The 21,182-nt window shown below is 41.9% G+C and overlaps 1 protein-coding gene across 1 annotated transcript in view; it reads right to left on the reverse strand.

The window, feature by feature from the left end:
* Nin (ninein) overlaps positions 1 to 21,182 on the reverse strand; it is a 105,850-nt gene that overhangs the window by 10,806 nt on the left and 73,862 nt on the right. The window contains 8 exon segments of the mRNA XM_028858613.2: positions 2,098 to 2,199; positions 5,857 to 6,006; positions 7,149 to 7,328; positions 8,963 to 9,109; positions 10,496 to 10,609; positions 11,379 to 11,501; positions 14,744 to 14,857; positions 19,358 to 19,570. Coding sequence (XP_028714446.1) covers positions 2,098 to 2,199; positions 5,857 to 6,006; positions 7,149 to 7,328; positions 8,963 to 9,109; positions 10,496 to 10,609; positions 11,379 to 11,501; positions 14,744 to 14,857; positions 19,358 to 19,570 — 1,143 coding nt within the window.

Genomic DNA, 21,182 nt, shown 5'->3' on the forward strand with positions numbered 1-21,182 from the left:
AAAAGGCAGCGTGAAAGCCACTCTCTACCACGCCCATACAATCGTACTGTAATCCAACCCAACAGGATGGTGGGGCGTGATGAAAGGTTTTAGAAACAGCGAATTTAATTAAAGCCATTGGATTGGAAACTTAAAAATGGTTAAAGCTGCAAAGTTGTCCTATCCATGTCCCCAAAGTTTAAGAAGTAAAAACATATCCCAAGTGCAACTGTATAATTTAAATATGTGAATTGCATAGCATGTGAATTATTTTAAAAGAGCTGTTAAAAATCCAATCTGGAACTAGCTGTGGTGGTGTGTGCCTGAAGTACCAGTACTCAGAAGACTCAGGCAGAGGGACCTAAGTTCAAGGACAGCCTGAGCTACATGGCTAGATCCCATCTTAGAAAAGTAAAGGAGAAAAAAACAAAAATCCAGTCTGTATAACTGTAGGGTTAATAACTCAGTCTTGCCTCCTAATGAGAGTTTCACTAGAAAAGTGTATGAAATGTTCTTCTCACTGTTTAAATTCATGCTTTTTCCTCATTCAGCTCTGGTGCCAGGAACACTTATTTTCCTTATCAGCAAATATTTACTACTAGGGAAAAAGAATGGCAGGAAATGGCTGATGACAGTTAATAATAGAAACTGGGGCCCGCCTGGAAGAAGGGGCTTCCCAGGCTAGGGCAAAGAGGTGAAGAACCAGCTTACTGTAGAGCATTTGGACAGAGCCCAGAAGTAAGTACACACACCCTGGCACCCTTCAGTGTCTTACCAGACACACAGAGCTCAGCTTCAGATGTTCAACAGAGTCTATATAGTTATTTCATCAGAAAAGCATTATCTACATCAAAACACAGGCTGAACTCTCAGTTTTGAATACATGTATTATATGCTGTCAGGAAACAGTTTAGATTTCACTACTTATAGATTCACCAATCTCCCATTAGTGGGTAAACTAGAGAACATAAAATTCTCAGAAATCTCAGTGGTCATTTAAATGCCAATGTGATATGTTTGCCCAAATTTCACATTATTTTAAAGCTAAGCATTAAAGCCACCTTGCCATATATCTAACTTTATAAAGAAAATACTTTGCCAGGCCTGGTGGCGCACACCTTTAATCTGAGTACATGGGAGGCAGAGGCAGGCAGATCTCTGAGTTTGAGGGTAGCCTGGTCTACAGAGGGATTTCCAGGACAGCCAGGGCTACACAGAGAAGCCCTGTCTTAAAAAACCAAAATAACAAATAAATATATAGAAAATACTTCAGTATCTCCCTTCTTTCCTAAAATTCTGTCTTGAAAAACAAAAAAAAAATGTGTGTATACATTATTTTAAGAGCATAGCAAGATAAATTCTATGAACGCTTCCTTCTACAGATTTTATAGTTTATTTAACAGACTAATTTTTCATCTACCTACAGCAAAGCATCTCACTGCAGTCTTCAGTTACCGAGGGCTGTACATTTGCTCATGTCCTGCCATAGTACATGAATGCACGCTGTGGTTCCAGGGCCCAACACACACACCAGTGGTGAGTTTTCAAAATCAGCTGAACATCTGTCAGCTCTACCTTTCACAAGGCAGAGCCGAACCACAAGTGTAGCCATAAGCCTTGGACACTGTTTGCTTTTTGATCATTGGGAATCCAACCCAATGCTTCATACATGTAAGGGAGGTGCTCCACCACTGAGCTACATCTGCTAAGATGCCAGTTGCTGAAAAGGAACCTAAATTCAGATGTTCTCAGACCTTCACATATGTCTGAACAGGTGGACAGAGAGTGACTATATCATAAAAACACTGCAAGATAGGGTATGTCAGGGAACTGTCACATATACAACGACATAAGAGCTTGGGCCCCTCAGTATCAGGCCCCGTGATCCGCATTTATTGATGTATATAGGTCTTTACATTTGGAGCTAAAGTTATTCTTTATTCTGCAAAGCAGTGCAGACACCTATGACTCTAACGTTTGTTCATTTTGGGAAGACAGACCCAAGAATTAAGCTGGGCAACTAGATTTTCATGAGAGGAATTCAGTGCCATGTCTAGTCCCGCCTAATACATGGCTTGTTGGTATTCTCCACAGTCAAGGTCACTGACTCAAACTTACCTCCATTAGCTTCTCGTCCGGTCTCACCTGTTTCTTCTTTAGACCTTCGTTATCCAAATGAACCGTTTCTAATTCTCGCTCAAGGGAGCTCCTCTGACTGACCTGCTAAACAAACACACACACAAAAAAACACTTTTTAAAAAGACAAAAACATTTGAGTTGCCACCTTTTATTTTGATAAATTTGTGTGAGGAGATCTCTAATCTCGGAAGAAAGCCAAGGTAGTTCAGTAAGGAACACCAACCAACAACAACTGAGTGCACAGCTGGCATTTAAGCAATCTGGACTTAACCACCACGTCTCACACAGACCAGATTTTTCTAGGGCAGGTGGCTTTAACTTCCCTGCCACCCACTGCAAGAAATACACATGACCTACAACACAGTAGCTGTGCCCACAAATGCATGTGTGCGGTCAGTTCTAAGTACATACTTAGCTGGAACAACTACTAAGAAAATACAGCTCCTCCCACTCCCCTTGAGTTAGCATGACCCCAGCTTTCTACACACACCATCTTACATTATCCATGACTACTAACACTTGTTTCTCTTTAACGCTCTAAAAATAATCATTTTTCAGAAACTTCACCTTGGCTTTTACCCATTTAATTTCATAATTGAGAGTGGAAAATAAAAATAAAAAGCTATTCCTTGTGGCTTTCTAAGTAAATTCTTTCTAGTTTAGATGCACATTTGTTTCTAAATACTTATCAAACGTTAATTGGGAGGCAAGGCATTTTCCAGTTTCTTAATTCCCTCAGAGAAGCTTTGCAAAATCACATTAGCACTCCCCATGGCTCACTGCTGCAGAATATTCGTTTATGATGTGTCACTGTGATCAGTTTAATAAAGAGCTGAATGGCCAATAGCCAGGCAGGAGAGACGAGCTGGGACTTCTGGGCAGACAGAGAAACTCGGGGATGAATCTAGGTGCACAGGAGACATCAGTGAGACTCTGAAGAAGTCGGGCATACAGTCAGAGCACAGGTAACCGAGCCACGTGGCAGAGCATAGATTAATAGAGGCAGGTTAATTTAAGTCACAAGAGCTAGTTGGGAACAAGCCTAAGCTAAGGCCAAGCTTTCATAATTAATAATAAGTCTCTATGTTGTCATTTGTGAGTTGGCAGCCCAGAAGAAAAGTCCAACAATTCAGGATGGAAAAAGATGATTAGGCCCTTAAAGGCAAGATGAGTACCCATAGATGAATGAATTAGAAATACAGCAGATATTGGATCTCACGCTTATGATGCTACTTGGATAGGAGAAGTGATTTCTAAAAATTTTAAGGAAAATCAAAATGTCAGAAGTTTTAATTGGGGTAAGCAAGGTCATCTGAAAAGGGACTATAGGCAAGGCATTCCTAGAAACAATGTTTTTTCTAGAGACAATCCAAACAGAGGCCCCAGCCTTCTGGAGTATGCAGAAAGTGTGGCAAAGGCTGGCATTGGACCAATGAATGCAGATCAACAAGGGACAGGTAAGGTAACCCTTTGTCATCGGGAAATGCCTTAGGAGTCCCCCTGCTGGCCCCAATATCAAATCTGGTCCAGTCATTCCCTGTCAGCATTGCAGAAACGCTTACACAGAGCAATTAATACCTGTTGTTAAAAACAATACTGCTCTAGATGCCAGAACAGCTTCCACAGATAAAATAAAATTTTCAGGAAAGACCATAAAACAAATATTTTGGCAAACTTCTATAAATGATCAAAGACCACAGCTAAAAATACAAATAAATGGCATCGAAACTGAAGGTCTAGTAGACAAAGGGGCAGATGTTAACAATAATTTCACCAAAAATCTTGGCATCCAGACTGGCCTCTACAGGAGGTAAATATTCAACTTCTAGGAATTGGAACTTTATTTCAGGTAAAACAAAGTCCAAGATGGGTCTAGTGTATGGGACCAGAAGGCCAGATAGGAATATTAAAGCTATAAGTGTTCAACATAGCAGTGAATTTATGGGGACGTGATTTGTTGCAGCAATGAAAAACACAGATTAACATTCCTCCAATCTCAGAAACAAACAAAAAAAAAAAAATAGAGGATACTTCTGAGAAAAATATTACAAGGTATTATCAAGAATGGCCACAGTCCGTTCAGGTTGTACATAAGCAGGGCACAACAGCTGCTGATCTTTCAAAGGTATCAACAATCCTATCTTTGAAATGGGTAACTGACAAACCTTTGTGGGTGGAACAATGACCTTTGACATTACAGGCACTAGAACAGCTGATAAGAGCAGCTACATGCTCAACATATTGAAGAATCGACCAGTCCTTGGAATTCCAGAAATCTGGAAAATGGAGACTGTTAACAGGTTTAAGAGCCATAAATAAGGTGACTTAGCTGATGGGCTCCTTACAGCTCGTAATTCCCTTGCTGTCTTTATTACCTAAGGGATGGCCTATGATAGTGATTGATTTAAAAGATTGCTTTTTTCCCCTATATCTTTACAAAAACAGGATAGAGAAATATTTGCCTTCATGGTGCCTACTTAAAATAATTCCTAGCCTATTAAAAGGTTGTCAGTGAAAAATTCTTCCACAAGGGATGTCAAACAGCCTCACACTTAGCACCAAAAGTCGTCAGACTTTCTTTTGGGCTGCCAGGTCACAAATAATGACACGGAGACTTATTATTAATTATGAAAGTTTGGCCTTAGCTTACCAGCTCTTATAACTTAAATTAACGTATAATAATTATAATTAAACTAATTATAACTATTAATCTACATTCTGCCACGTAGCTCGGTTACCTCTCCTCTGTACTGTATGTCTGACTTCTTCAGTGTCTCGCAGGCATCTCCTGTGTGCCTAGATTCATCGTGAGTTTCTCTCTCTGCCTAGAAGTCCTGTCTATTCTCTCCTGCCTAGCTATTGGCCATTCAGCTCTTTATTAAACCAATCGCAGTGACACATCTTCACACAGTGTAAACAAATATTCCACAACAGCTTACTCTGCTTTCTCGTCTTATTAGTAGACAGCCATGCTGTGCCGTCCTGTGCTGTCCACTTTTGTCACTCATTCTTCTTAACAAAACCTTCAAAAGTCCTTCCTTCCTTTCTCTTTCTTTTGCTTTTTTCTTTCTGTTCTTTTATTTCTTTGTATCTCCTTTTAAAACCTAGTTTTTAGGGGCTGGAGAGATTGCTAAGTAGTTTGAAGCACATGCTGCTCTTCTAGATGACCTGAGTTTGGTTCCTATAAACCACACTGGGTGGCTTATAACTGCCCATACCTCCAGCTCTGGGGGATCTGGCACCCTCTTTTGGCCTCTATACTCATGTGTATACACATACACACATGGACACACAATTTTAAATGAATTGTTTTAAGGTGATGTGTGTATGTGTGTGTGTGTGTGTGTGTGTGTGTGTGTGTGTGTGTGAACTGTCTTCCTCCTGAAAGCTTAAATTGTTCCTTTTTTTAAAAAAATCTGCCAGGCGGTGGTGGTGCATGCCTTTAATCTCAGCACTTGGGACGAAGAAGCAGATGGATCTCTGTGAGTTGGAGGCCAGCCTGGTCTACAGAGCAAGTCCAAGGACAGGCTCCAAAGGTACACAGAGAAACCCTGTCTCAAAACAACAACAAAAAAAATCTTTACTCAATAAAAAAAGAACAATGATACTGTTTTGACAGGATTATGAAGGCATCAGAGGATCTGAGGGGGGCTCAAAGCCCGCCACCTGTGGCGAGAAGCAGACAGTAGGGACACACTTATCAGAGCACAGATGTGTGGTTACACTTGAAAAACCCACCTTCCTACTAGTAGGAGATTGTTCTTTCTGAGACTGTTCACACTCTCTCTTTAAAGCCAATTTTTCTTGTTCTATGGGTTTCACAGCACATGACTGGTGGAGTTGTTTCTGATGTTTGATGGGAAGAAGATTGGATTCCAGTTGACAGACCTAGTAAGAGGAAGAAATGCTTATACCATTACCCAGCCAGGAACACAAACAGCAGAGGAGGCATGCTTTTGTTTACTACTTGGCTTCCATGGAATTCAAAACACGTTTTTTGCTAAGCAAGGTGGCAGAGGGCTGTGGTCCCAGTTACCAGAGAGAGGTAGGGGATTTCTTGAGCTCAAATGTTCAAATCAGCCTGGGCAACACAACAAGACGGGACTCTTTAATTCTTGAAGCCTACTCTTTCTTCCTTCTTTCCTTCTTTTCTTCCTTTTAAAATTACTTCTAATCATCCTTTCTAGATAAATCTGGTTGAGCTTACAAAGTCAACATGGTCAGGGCAAGACAGATGAGATGAGACCTCTGGGCCAGCCACGCTCCCAGGAGCCAAGAGTGAGTGTGGCGGAACTGCCGAGCAAAAGGGGGTGGCAGTCCTGGGTTCGTTAGCTCTGCTGTGGGCAGAACTCGGAGAGGTGGCTGAGGTGCGTGTCCCGTTGACTCTGTGAGTCTGCTGCTGGACCCATGCATTACATCTGCTACGTTCCAGCAGGATGGGGACTATTCCCACTGTAGCTTCGGGAACAGCAGGATTCCCGCACATAGTAGGTATTCTAAAGGAAAAGTCATGATTCTTGAGGGCATTTCACAGCAGAGGTGCTGACCAGGGTTAACTGGTTGGCAACAGCACAGGTAATCAAGTGTCAGCTGGGTGGTTACCAAAACTTAAAAAAAAAAGTTCTGACCTTGAAATGCTGAATTTCTAGGAAGGGGCACCAAATTTTCTCTTATGAAGGGTTAGGCAGACTCATAAGATCTGAGTCTGATTTTGCCATTTTGTTATTATCGGTCTGGGCAGCTAACCAGTTTGAATGAGGAATATGTGGATGTCATAATTTCCACGAGTCTGTACTTTTGATAAGAAAGCTAACATCACAGATTTATTTTAATACAGAACTGCCTATATAAAATGAAAATAGTTTAAATGTATAAAGATAAATTTATATATAAGTAAAGGAAAAATTATTCATTCTTAAAATAGGTCTGCTAGAACAGGATACTCAAATCTACAGCTAAGAACTACACATCAAACAGTTCATTTTCACATCTCATCGGTCACTTTCAACAAGGCGCGGCTTTTGAGCTACCTTCTCACGGGAGTGTGTGAGGTCTGCCTTGGTGTTCTGAAGCACAGTCTGGAGTCTCTGGCTCTCTTGACAAAGTAGCTGTGGTTCCTCATCCATCAGATGATCCAGCTTGTCCCAGGACAGCCTTTTCTGCTGACCCTGGAGCCCTGAGAGATGGGGGGCTGTTTCTGAGACCCAGTCCTAAAGAGAGAATTGCAGAGTTTAAACTTAACAGCAAACTGACGGATCACTTCTGTCTTGAGACAGGTTTCCTGTTTACCTAATGACAATCCTTAGTGAACACTTTTCAAGCTTAGAGATACAGATATGAAAAAAATGATACTCTGGGATTTTGATTTATTTTTAAAGGTTCAAAGTGGTCACTGGCAAAATAGTCCAATAGAAAATCTGATGGAAGGATTCTGAACTGGTGTACAAAGGACTCAAGTGTCTAGAAGTTGGTGGTTTCCAAGTTGCCTCCTTCTTGGGAAGCCCTCTTTGGCTGTCCCAGGTAACACTCTTTTGATTAACAGAAGACAGGGACTGATAGGCAGTTCACCCTGCAGGCTTCCACAGGCTAACACCACCGGCTTTCACACAGGCAAGCATGCCCCCTTTTAAGACGCCAATCCACATATTGCCCTAGTAATTGAGGCCTGAATTCAGAAATATGCTTTAAGCCACCAAAGTGACTCTTTTATCCTAAAAAAAAAAAAACCTTCAGAAAAATTTAAAAAGGTAACACAGCCAGATAAGGTTTCTATCTTTTAAGTCAAACATGAAAAAGAAAAAAAGTTTAAAGGTTAGATATTTTTTAAAGTTGAAACAACTATCTTTTTTTCTTTTTCTTTTTCTTTTTCTTTTTCTTTTCTTTTTTTCTTTCTTCTTTTCTTTTTCTTTTTTTTTGGTTTTTTGAGGCAGGGTTTCTCTGTGTAGTTTTGGTGCCTGTCCTGGAGCTCGCTCTGTAGACCAAGCTGGCCTCGAACTCACAGAGATCTGCCTGGTTCTGCCTCCCAAGTGCTGGGATTAAAGGCATGCGCTACTACTGCCCGGCCCTTATTTTATTTTTAAGTACTATCAACCAAGAGAAAAAAATAACTGAATTCGGGCCTATTTTTATTACAGAAGAGAATTTTACCATTTACCAAACATTTGAAGGTTGCTAATGATGTGTGGACACATTAAGCAGCTCTGTGGTATTTAAAATGAGACGTGATTTCAGCGGCACCAGGGAGGCCAGCCATCTATTCTCAAGCAGTTTTTCCTAGACTCTGCTCCCACAGAGGCAACCATTTGGCAGTCCGGACCTGCCTTCTAAGTCAGGACCATTGTCTTAGGCCAGAGGTTTCCTTTTCTGTAGTTTCACCATCCCCCAGCCCCCAGAGATGGGTGTTCCTAGCTTAATTTCTCTCACTGTTTTTCTTGGCTGGTTTTGTAGGTTCCCATGCATGCTCTTATTTTAAAATGTTTTGGTTGTATTATTATAAAACTCAACTCAGCTATGGTCTTTTAGCTTCTTTGGTCTTAAAAAAAAAAAAACCAACCCACCCTTTTCGTATCACTATAATTCCATTTATATGAGGTTCAGAGGCAAGCACCCTGACTATGGTGGCTCAGAGTACATAAGTGGGTCCCTGGGGTTATCAACTGGAGAGGACAAAGAATGCAAACAGAAATGTTTTAGCGCTTGCCCCTGGTAGTTAGTGGCTACACAAACACATTACCTATATGTAAAACAAACAAAAAACCAAAACCATCGTGATACATATATGCAAAACCCATCAAATTATAGACTAAAATGATTTATAGCATCATTACAAAAAAAAAGAAATGACCTTGTCGCCAGCATGCTGAAGTTGTCTGCGTAAAGACATCACTTCTTGTTTTAACGCCTCCTTCTCCTGCTGAGTCACTTGGAGGTCTGATTTAATCTGGGACATCTGAAGGTTTACACTCTGCAGGATGTCTTCTAAACTCTGAACCTGCACGGTCAGAACAATTGTACACGGTGACACAGACATTCACGTCCCGCCTCTCAAATGTCCAGGAAAGAATAAACTAGAGAATGTCAAGGCCCCCCTCTGTTGTGATTTGCTACATCTAGTTCTCTTTCCAGCAAACCAGTGGAAACTCAAGATGTTACATATGTTACAGGGTGTCAAGTTACATTTAAGAAAAAGATAAAGCCAGGTACTGCTGACATGGTCATCCAGTCCACTGCCCGGGGCTGGGGGCAGAACCAAGGAATGCCGGTTACCATGGCCAACCATACTTGCAGTGAGTCTTGAGAAATTAAATTTACACTCGGGAGGCAGAGCCAGGCGGATCTCTGTGAGTTCGAGGCCAGCCTGGGCTACCAAGTGAGTCCCAGGAAAGGTGCAAAGCTACACAGAGAAACCCTGTCTCGAAAAATTAAAAAAAAAAAAAAAAAAAAAAAAAAGAGAAATTAAATTTAGTCTGAGGTGCCGGTTTGTAAAGGACCTCTTGGTTGAAAATAATCATTTATACTTGCAGAATTCTACTTTACACTAGTATCTCACTTGTACTTCAGTTCAAGTTAAATTTGTGAAAGGCAGGTCGATATCTAGGGCTTTCAGAATAAGAGGGTGCATACTTGCTCCAGAAGTCCTGTCCTAGGTTACCAACAAGCAGTGCTTTTTAAGTCCTGCCCTTAAACCTTCAGAGGAAGCAATTTCTCAGTCAGCGGGCTTCGATGGACACACTGTTTAAATTATTTTGTCTTATTGTAAAGATGTCTCAAATGAAGTCCCATGCGATCACTCTGAGGCCACTTGGGTGTAGCTGGAGAGTTTCTCCCCAGCTCCCACCAAACCCCCCCCCCCCCCCGCAGTCCCGCAGCCCACTTATAAAATAAACACACCGACACTTATTATTTAAACTGTTTGGCCGAATGGCTCAGGCTTCTTGCTATCTAGTTCCTATATCTAAAATGAACCCATATCTATTAATCTATAAGTTGCCATGTGACTCGTGGCTTGCCGGTACCTTACATCTCGCTTGTCATGGTGGCGGCTGGCAGTCACAGGGAGGCGGAGCGAGATATATGGTACCGGCAAGCTACGAGCCACGTGGCAACTTAAAGACTAATAGAAATGGGTTCATTTTAGATATAGGAACTAGATAACAAGAAGCCTGAGCCCTTAGGTCAAACAGTTTAAGTAATATAAGCGTCTGTGTGTTTATTTTATAAGTGGGCTGTGGGACTGCCGGGGCTAGGAGGGAGCTGGAGAGAAACTCTCCAGCTACACTTGGGCCAGTCTCCTCTGGAATATTCCCGGCCTTGCTGTGGAAGTTGAAAATACTAGACAGTGCTAATTAAGGAGATGCAGCAAAAACTGTCTACGCACCTTCTCCTGGGATGTCACCAGCTGTGACTTCAAGCTTTCACTCTGTTGCTCCCAGGACTTCTGTTCCTGCTTCATTGTAGCAATTTTGTGCTCTAAAAGGCTTGACTTTGCCAACTGTTTCAGGAAGGGAAGAAAGGGGTGGGAGAGCATTTTTGTAAGCAAATCCAGACCCAGTTTACAGTTTCCACCACTACCATCCAACCTATCTGCCTTGAGGAGCAGGCCAGACAGGGGTGAAGGATAGGGGTAGGGGTAGGGGTGGAAGCTGTCCACCATTATCATCAAGAACTAGCCTATCTGCCTTGAGGAGCAGGCCAGGCGGGGTGGGGAGTTGGGGTGTCCACCACTACCATCAAGAATCAGCCTATCTGCCTTGAAGAGCAGACAGGAATGGTAGGAGGGGTGGGGTTTTCCTGGCTCTATCTGACTTAATGTCAGGCTTCTCTTCCTAACTGGGTTTTCCTTTTTCTATTTGTCCCCCAGTGTCTCCTATTTGGGGGCAGGAAGTGGGCTGAAAGGCAACTGGAAATCTCAAGCGTGTACTGTAACAGGAAAATGAAGAATGCCTATGAGGCAGGCGGAGCAAGGACAGCAACATCTTTGTATCGCTGGTGAAAATATAATAGAAAAAAATAGTGTTTGCCTATGAAATAGATCTCAGAGGATAAAAGCCGTATTTCTATTATGTGCTTTATATATTACATACCAAACAGCATCATGCTATATTAAGTGAGACTACGCCATGATCTCAGCTTCACTAGGTCCAGGGTCACATAACTCCACCTATAACTTTGGACTAATACAGGAAACCCAGCAGCCACAGCCCCTGGGGGAAATGCTCGCTGTAGTATACAAGGACAAGAACATCTATTGTTCTTACTACCTTATCAGCGCAGCTGTTCAGTTCTTCACTGAGAACTTCTTTTTCCTTCTGGAGCTTTTCGTTGTAGCTTAGAAGGCTAGCCATTTTCTGCTGGAAGTCGGAGAGGTCAGGACATCTGTGCAGCTGAAAGAGATTAAACAAATGAGCCCTGCCATCCCCTCCCCGCTCTGTTTACACTAGAAACTGGAAAAGGAGGGGGATCGTAAACAGGGCTCTTTCGTGGCCCTGAAACCTTCCTATCTGGGCAGATTTCAAGGGACATATAAACTCTAGCAGCCTATAATTAACTGGAACTAACTGTTCCCAACTAGCTCCTCACTGTTCCCTTGTTGACTGCTGAAGTGCCTGCTTAGAAAGAGGCAGGCAGATGTTGCCAAATACTGCTTCTGGCTTTCAATTCTACGGTCACAGTTAAATATCACACTGCTCTCCTGCCACCATCGGCCCAACTTCTGCTCCTGGAACACGTGCTACGTGTCTTATCAGGCTTTTTAAAAGGTATTCAAAATACGTGTTTCAGCATTTCAACCATTTCAGTCAGGACCAGAGCATTAGCTGAGCATGGTAATCCTGGCGCCGGCAAGTGGAGGTGGGTTCAGAGCAGCGGTCCTCAAGCTGTGGGTCAAAACCCTTTGGCAAACCTCCATCTCCAAAAATATTACTCTTCGTAACAGTAGCAAAACTACAGTTATAAAGTAGCAACGAAAGTAACTTTTCAGTTGGGGTCACCACACCACGAAGAACTGTATTAAGGGGTCGCGGTCTTAGGAAGGCTGAGAACCACTGCTCTAGAGGATCAGCTGCTCAAGGGCAGTCCTGGCCACACACACAGTTGTTTCTAGTCCAGCCAGGGCTTTATGAGACCCTGTCTCCAAAAAGAAAAGGAAAGAAAAAAAAAGAAATACACGGCATGGTTGTACATGCCTATCATCCTAGCACGCAGGAAGCTGAGCAGGAAAATTGGAAGTGCGAGGCAAGCCTGGGCTACATCAAGATCTTGTTTCAAAAACAAAACACACTAGGGATTGGTATTTATCACACACGGGTATCAGCATGTGGGTGAATTAAGGTTGTGCCCTTGCTCTGGGAGAAGCCCAATGACTTCCCAGTAGCATGCCATTGGAGTGGACACACTGGCTTCCTTCTCTCCACTCCCCGGAGCTGAGGCAATCCAGGCTGCTTTGGTTCCTTTCGGCATCCATGTTGGTACTGGTGACCCTCTAAGCTGGATACTTTGCGACAGAGGTCTTTCAGTCCATTGCAGGATGTTTCACATCATCTCTGGCTTTATCCACTACAGTCAGCAATACTAATTCCCCAACTTGTGAAAACCAAAATGCCCTGGTTTTGCTCCCCAAAAGGTGTTGGGGAGCAATCCTCACTCCAACCCAGTTGGGAACCACTCTGAGGAGGCTAATTGTTTCCCATGTCCTTTACCCCACCCACACTTTACACATTTTGTTTATAAGAGCATTCCTCTAGTTGGTTTGGCTTTCACGTGTTCGATTCTTTATTACCATTATGACACAGCCATCTTTCTATCTGAAGACCTCCCGCACAACACTGGAAATAGTTAGGATAAAATAGATTTTACAGGTTGAAGCTTGTTTTTAACTGATAGTAAATCCAACATACCTCATAACCTCATATATATATATATATATATATATATACTTCCAGGGCTTTGTCATACAGAGTAGCATATGCTTTCTGGGTCCAAGCTACAGGGCAGCAAGGATGGATTGGAAACTGACAGCATCTTAATTAAGAATCCTCATGGCAAAATGACTTCCTACCATGTGCATGTAGGAACTCATGGTTTTTCCATCTATTTATACCAATGCCCCAGGGAACATGTGGACTAAAATGTGCCAAGTGATGTCCTCCTCATGCTGTTTTTCTCTCCACTCTGCTCCTTTTCTTGTGCTATGTAGCTCAACAAGGCCATACAGCATATATTCCCACACGGTGTGCACATGGATTGGCTGGCATACATCCCACACAGTATGCACATGGATTGGTTGGCATACATCCCACATGACATGTACCTGGATTAATTGTCATACATCCCACATGTTATGCACATGAACTGATTGGCATACGTCCCACAGAGTATGCACATGGGTTGGTCATTATCACTGAAAGGGTGAGCAAGCAATGCTTTCAAAGGTACAGGGGGAGAGGGGGACTGGAGTTAATTCTAACAAACTTGGCATCAATGGCTCTGGGATACTCTCACTTCACAGAAAGACTGCGGATGTTAGCTCCCTGCATATATGGAACAAACAGAGTTTCCACTTGCGGCAGGAGAGACACACTCTGCACTATAGTACCCAGTGTAGAAAAACTCTTCTAAGACACTTGCTTGGTGCCAGTCCTGGAAGAAGCGTTACCAGAGACACAGTGCTCTGAGAGCCTTACTCCATCACTAGGTAAGGGAGTCAACTAGCGATCAGCTCAGACATGTATGGTACAGGGTAGTGTCAACCTAGTTAAGACTGTTAGCGGCAATTAGGGAGGGACACCTTATGTAGGGACACCAGATGTAGGAGGGAGCATTTACAGTCTGACGGCACAAATATTAAAGTAACCTGCGGGTGGGGCAAATAAATGGAACAACTAAATTCTATTATAAAACAAGATTGGTACAGTGGGAACATTCTTACACATAATAAAAACAAAGGAGATCGGACAATATTTCATCTGTAGTTTTTTTTTGAGGTATACTTCTCTATATTTAAAATTAAGTCTTTCCTTGAAACTTTGAAATAGCCTTCTAAAAACCATGCTAATTTTTTTTTTTTTTTTTTTGAGACAGGGCCTCGCCATGGAGCTTGTACTGATCTTGAACTCACAATCCTCCTGCCTCAGTTTCCGGAGTGCTGGGATTGCAAGCAGGCAACATCATAGCAAATTCTCCAAGTTAACCTGGTAAGTGCAAGAGAGTGTGCTATGAGGACCCTGGGGAGTTTGTCCTCCTAAGCCAGGCGACTCCCACCACCACAAAGAAAAGACATGGGCGGGACCCACTTCATTCGGGTCTTCAGAAATCAAAGAACGGTTTTGGAAGTCATGAGCCAGAAAGTCACCCTCTTATCAGACAAGCTAATGTTACTTTTTCATCTGGCCGGGAGAAACACAATTTTGAAACCGAAATGACTGAGATTCATAGCAATGGAATTTTAGAGTCTACCCTATAAATAAGCTGTTTCACTATTGAATTAGTGACCGGAGCCCTTATGAACACACTTGCACTTCAGGCCCTCAACTTGAGGCAGTAAGCTGCTTAGCAACGGCAGTGCAGAGGGCACATTATCAAGTGCGTGTGAACAGTTCCACACTCCACGTCGGAAGCACAGACTTACTTGCTTCAGTTCCTCCAGTTCATCTTTGAGAAGGAGGTTTTCCTGTTCCACGGTGTGAGTCTGGAGTTTAACTTCAGAAAGTTCAGCCTCCAGAGAAGCCACTAAAGTGGAAGTCTAAGAAAGAGAGCAGACATGTAGCAGACATATTCATTGGCTGGGGCAACTTCACCTCAGGTATATAACAGACATACTCATTGGCTGGGGAAACCTCACCCCAGGCATATAACAGACATATTCATTGGCTGGGGAAACCTCACCCCAGGCATATAACAGACATATTCATTGGCTGGGGAAACCTCACCCCAGGCATATAACAGACATATTCATTGGCTGGGGAAACTTCACCTCGGGTGTATAACAGACATATTCATTGGCTGGGGAAACCTCACCCCAGGCATATAACAGACATATTCATTGGCTGGGGAAACCTCACCCCAGGCATATAACAGACATATTCATTGGCTGGGGAAACTTCACCAAGCCCCTAGAAGGCAATCCTAGGAAATAGTAACGCCAGTTCAATGGCATTGCTTTGAGATCATTTATTCTTATATTCAATGAACAAATCAAATTATCTTCCAAAACTTTTCATGTGTGTAGCATGGGCCTAATGACTGAGCCACATCTTTGCATGTTTCTCTACTGAAGTCACCTCCTGGGAGAGGCTTCTTTCCTTGGATTTCTGCTTATTATTCCCAGTGTTTACCAGTGCATGCAGGCTGCAATAGCTACCACTTAGGGTTTTCCTAAGGATGATTTTCCGTCTTTTTCCTTCATTTCTGCATCTGTTAGAATTCTGTAGGAAGAGCAGCTGCTTGTCTATTTGTTTATTCAAATAATCAATTGATGCTAATATGTACTCGGATATCTGTTATACTTATTCTATAATTATTTCATTCTGTACTGTAGTTCATTGATCAAACTGTTTGAGTCTGGGCTATTGGAAGTTCCTTTATACGGGTGTGTGAGTCTTTTGAATTTGTCCATATTTTAAGTTTTTAAATAGTGATCTACTATTGGTGCTGGGCAGAGGTAGCACATGCCTTTAGTCCCAGCACATGGGAGGCAGAGCCAGGAGGTTCTCTGTGAGTTTGAGGCCAGCCTGGTCTACAGAGTGAGATCTGGACAGGCACCAAAACTACAGAGAGAAACCCTGTCTTGAAAAACCAAAAAAAAAAAAAAAAAAAAAAAAAAAAAAAAAAAAAAGACCTATTAGTTTTACTTTATTTTATTTGCATTGGTATTTTGCCTACATGTATGTTTGTGTGAGAATATCAGATCCCCTGGAGGTGGAGTTATAGGCATTGTGAGCTGCCATATGGGTGCTGGGAATCGAATCCAGGTCCTCTGTAAGAACAGCTGTGCTCTTCTGTGCTCTTAACTACTAAGTCATCTCTCCAGCCACCTATTTTTAATTTTTATTTATTTATTTTTTAGCACTTTTTTCTGTCTGGCACCATGGAGCATTTCAGGTTTAACTTGCATCTTTCCTGTTCTGACCTCAGAATCAGTAATTTTTTTCCAAGGTGCTTGTATAGGAAAATGGTATTTAGAAATCATGATCTGGTTATCCCATACAAAAACACACCTACGTTTCTTTATCTCTCAGTATATATACTATGTATACACACCAATGTCTCAGACCCTGAACCAACATCAGAGGGTTCACCTTAGCCCTCCACATACTGACACTGTAGCTTTCGTTTCCAACAGTGAGAGGCATAGTTCTCATCCTTGGCCTATGCTGTATTCACTTATTCATTCACCTCTAGCATATACAAAATAAGCTCGTATGCCTGCCCACAAGAATCACAATTTCTGATTAGAGTATGAAAGTATTTTATGGACTATGAATTCTTTTTTTCTTCCAATTGTGGTTATATTATACACAGTGTCAGCTCTGTTTGTTAGTGTTTGTGTTCTATTCCCATACCCCCCCAGCCATCATGATTGATTTTATTTATTTGAGTATATAAAGATCGTGTGAAACAGGGATGGGATGTAGCTCAGTACTAGAGTAGCCAAGCTGTTGCAAAGCTCTAGCTTAAATTCCCAGAACTGGGAGAAAAACAGTAAAACACACAAACCACGTGAGACCCATGAGTCCAGCTTTGTACAAAGATGAACGCCACAGAGCGTCATTCTCCTCCTCAGACCTCCCACCCCATTCCCATCTCACCGTCCCTGCCTTTCCCAGCCAACTTCTCTGCCACCATCTCTTTAGTGTCTTCCTTACCATTCCTTTACATAAAGGGCAGACACACATGTTGCTTTTCTAACATCTCCCCTTTTCCCTCACAAGCCTGGAAGCACAGTGTTGATCACTGTTGACACTCTGTGACTCCACCACCCAATTAACATCACGTCCTGGAACTCATTTCCTATGGACTGTTCTCATTCTTTTCATGGTCCCCTTTTTGTTTTGTTTTTGCTGTTTTTCAAGACAGGGTTTCTCTGTGTAGCCCTGGCTGGCCTGGAACTAGCTGTATAGACCAGACTGGCCTCGAACTCACAGATCCACCTGCCTCTGCCTCCTGAGTGCTGGGATTAAAGGTGAGCACCACCACCACTGCCGACTATATTCCTCCCTTTTTAATAGTTATCGAAGACCACCCATAGCACGGATATAACCCCAACACTTAATTCAGTCACTCCTTTGTGCACAAGCATCTCGATGGTTCTTACAACTTTGCAGATATGAGCGAAGCTGGGATGAATAGCCTCATGCATATGACCTTTCATACTGTTGCAGGGATATTTTGAGGCTAAATTCCTAGAAGATTGTTGGACAAAAGGTAAGTGGTAGGCAGTGCCAAATTCACCTACACATGGATAGTATCAGTGTAGGACTCCCACAATATATGAAAATGTCTGCCAACACAGCCTTGCCAACAGAACATGCTGCTGTATTTTTTAAATAGATACTGATCTTTCAAGAGAGGAATTACATGCCAGTACTATTTATTTTACATTTCTCTAATTATGAGTGATTTTGAATATCTTTTCGAAACTTTGAGGGTCATTTTAATCTTTTAAAAAAAATTCTCTCTTCCTGGTTTTGTTTCCCACTTTGCTATCACATTTTTCTTATGTCCTTATTTTTTTTCCTTCTTTAAAAAAGTTATTTTATATTTTTCTTTATCTTGTATGCATATGTATGTGCATCATATGTGTGCAGGAGCATGCAGGAGGTCTGGGGTCAGCAGAGGCATCAGATCCACTGGAAATGGAGCTATAGGTAGTTTGTGAGTTGCCACATGGATTCTGAGAAACAGACAAAAGGGTGCTTTGCAGGAGCTTATGTGCTCTACACCACTGGCCACCTCTCCAGTTCCCTCCCTACATTTCAAGGTTTTTTTTTTTTTTTTTTTTTTTTTTTTTTTTTTTTTTTTTTTTTTTTTTTTTTTTTTTTTTTTTTTTTTTTTTTTATTGAGACAGCATCTCTTCTCTCTGTGGCTAAAGACAACTTCACCCATGTGTGCTGTGGGATGTCCTGTATGCTGTAAATACATGTTGCTATGATTGATTGATAAATAAAACGCTGATTGGCCAGTAGCAAGGCAGGAAGACTAGTGTAGGCGGGACAAGGAGGAGGAGAAAGCAGGGAGGCGGAAGGCTGAGGCAGGGAGATGCTGCCAGCCACCATGAGGAGAAGAAGCATGACGTAAGACGCCAGTAAGCCATGAGTCACGTGGCAAGGTATAGATCTATAGAAATGGGTTAATTTAAGATAGAAGAACAGATAGCAAGAAGCCTGCCACGGCCATACAGTTTATAAGTAATATAAGTCTCTGTGTTTACTTGGTTGGGTCTGAGCGGCTGTGGGACTGGAGGGTGAGAGAGATTTGTTCTGACCTTGGGCCAGGCAGGACCAGGAAAACTCTAGCTACATGTGTTTTTCTGGTGTTTGGAAGGCTTTATTTATTATATGCAGTGTTCTACTGCGGTTGGGATTTATCTCTATATTTTATGAAATCTGAATCTATTCCTAAATATTTACCTAATTTGTCTAGGTTCTTAAAAACAAACAAACAAGACAAAACAAAAAAGCCCCTCTGTCTTGACCCCAGTGATTTGAGAAGACACTTGGATTACACACTTACTTACTCTTGATATCTATGGGGGATTTAGTCCTAGGAGTGCCCCCCCCACCCAAAGAGAGCCAAATCCTTGGGTGCTCAAGGCCCTTTATAAATGGGTCCAGTATTTGCACAGAACTTTTGTTTACATTTGCTTGTAGACTCAACTCATCTCCAGCAGGAGAATGTAAACCTAAGTAAATATTTGTTACCTGTGTTCTTTGGGGAACAACAACAATAACAAACAGGAAGTCTGTGTTATCTGGCACAAGCATAATGCTCTTGTAAAAAGATCTCTTTGATCACAGCTGAGATGAATTCACCAGTGTGTTATTCATAGCTTGCAGATGCTTCCATGAGCTCGCTCTCCATTTGCTGGGGGACGTACTATCCCTCTCACATATCTGATATATCTGGAGGACATATTAATGTGCCAGTACCATACTGATTGAATAATTAAGGTCTTACGTCTGAAGAAATTTCTTTTCCTTCTCTGGCTTGCGCGAGCGAAGGTGAGCATGGCCGGAGGGCCTACCTGCACTTTGCAGCGCTCCAGCTCTTCCCTCAGACTCGAGTTCTCCTGTTCCCATTTCTCGGGGCTGCAAGCTCCTGGCTCCTCCCTCTGGCACAGCGCCTCTGCCAGACGTTGATTAAGGTTTTGCAGCTCTTCCTTGTTTTGGGAGTTCTTTTGGCTGAGTTCTGTGTTTTCTGAATCCAACTGTTGGTTTTTGATTTTTAAATCTGAAACCTAATTAAAATTGAAATAAGTTTTTTTTTTTTTTTATATCGCTGGCCTACTTTTTCTATAAAGAAAAAAAAAGCATATTTAGAGACTCTTTTCCTCTCTCAATGTAAAGTTAAAAAAAAATTTCTGTACACGGCTACTGTGCCACGGGCCAGCCCTGCTTCCCACCCTGGCTGTCCTGCCTGTGGAGCAATGGTTCTCAACCTTTGTATGCTACGCCCCTTTAATACAGTTCTTCATGTTGGAGTGACCCCAAACCATCAAATTATTGGCCTTGCTACTTCATACTGTGATTTGGCTACTGTTATGAATCATAACGTAAATGCCTGTGTTTTCCAATGGTCTTAGGTGACCCCTGTGAAAGGGTCATTGGACGCCCACAAAGGGGTCAAGACCCACAGGTTGAGAACCGCTGCCGTGGAGGGCCAGCCTACTGCATGTCTTCTTTGTAACAAACTGAATTTTTCTTTGCGTGCTTTGTTACCCACACACAATAACAAAAATAATATATGCTCATGATTACAAATTCAATCCATTCAGAAGTATATGAAAAAGTCAGACACCGGTTAATTCCAGGCTACAGGTTCCCTATTCTTTATAGTTGAATACACATACCACTAGGTCATTTTCTATGCATATACAACACCACCTTATTTTAGCCAAAAAAATAAAAATAAAGATAAAAAGAATCATTGCATGTTTGAACAGCCTGCTTTTTCCACTTTTATATCCTATAGATGCTATCTTTCCAACTTAGTATATCTAGATACCACCATATGGTATGTATTTTAATGAATGCAGGACATTTTATGCAAAAAGATTTCCCATATTGTCATTATCCATTCCTGCATAGATGGATATATACGCCTGTCATTATGATTTCTTTTTCTCATTAACAACAAAATGGCAGCATTTCTAGGTTTGTCTCTCTTTGTGTGGAAATGGCCTTGCTGGGTGAGAAGGGAGACACACACATCAGTGCTCTGACAGAAGGTCCCAGAGGTCTCCCTACGGGTGTTATCAGCTTCCGCTTGATAACGGGAGGGTATCCATGTTTAACTTGGGTTAGTTTAGTAGGCGAAAAAACTAAACTACCTAAATTGCCCTAACACTCGGAAGCTAGCCATCTTGTACGTTATGTTATGTCCGTCTATGATTTGATCCTTCATATCTATAGCCTATTTTCCAACTGAGTCCTGCCATTTATTTGGAATAGTACAAGATGTATTTTGGATGTTACCTTGGCTATTTCAGACACTAAAGATATTCCTTTCCCAAGTACGTCCTTGTCTTGTGACTATTTCAGATATGTTCTTAAATAGGCTTCCCATACTTGAGTACAAAATTGTAAGATTATACAAAATGTAAGATTATACAAAATGAGCATTGAATGGCATAAGCCATCTGAACGAGTTACAAGTCTGTGAAATGATATGCAGACTTGCTGGCATTCTCTATCTGTGAAATTCTGTCCAAAACTTTCTACTTTTAATCAGAAAAATGAAGGAGCTGACATTAATCAAAATTAATAAAGGCTAGAACCAGTATTCATAGGTAAGGCTCAAAAGCATTACCTTCCCATGTGTACCAGATATAAAGCTTGGATTTAGCACTT

This window comes from Peromyscus leucopus, chromosome 14 (assembly GCF_004664715.2).
Source record: "Peromyscus leucopus breed LL Stock chromosome 14, UCI_PerLeu_2.1, whole genome shotgun sequence".
Classification (NCBI taxonomy): domain Eukaryota; kingdom Metazoa; phylum Chordata; class Mammalia; order Rodentia; family Cricetidae; genus Peromyscus; species Peromyscus leucopus.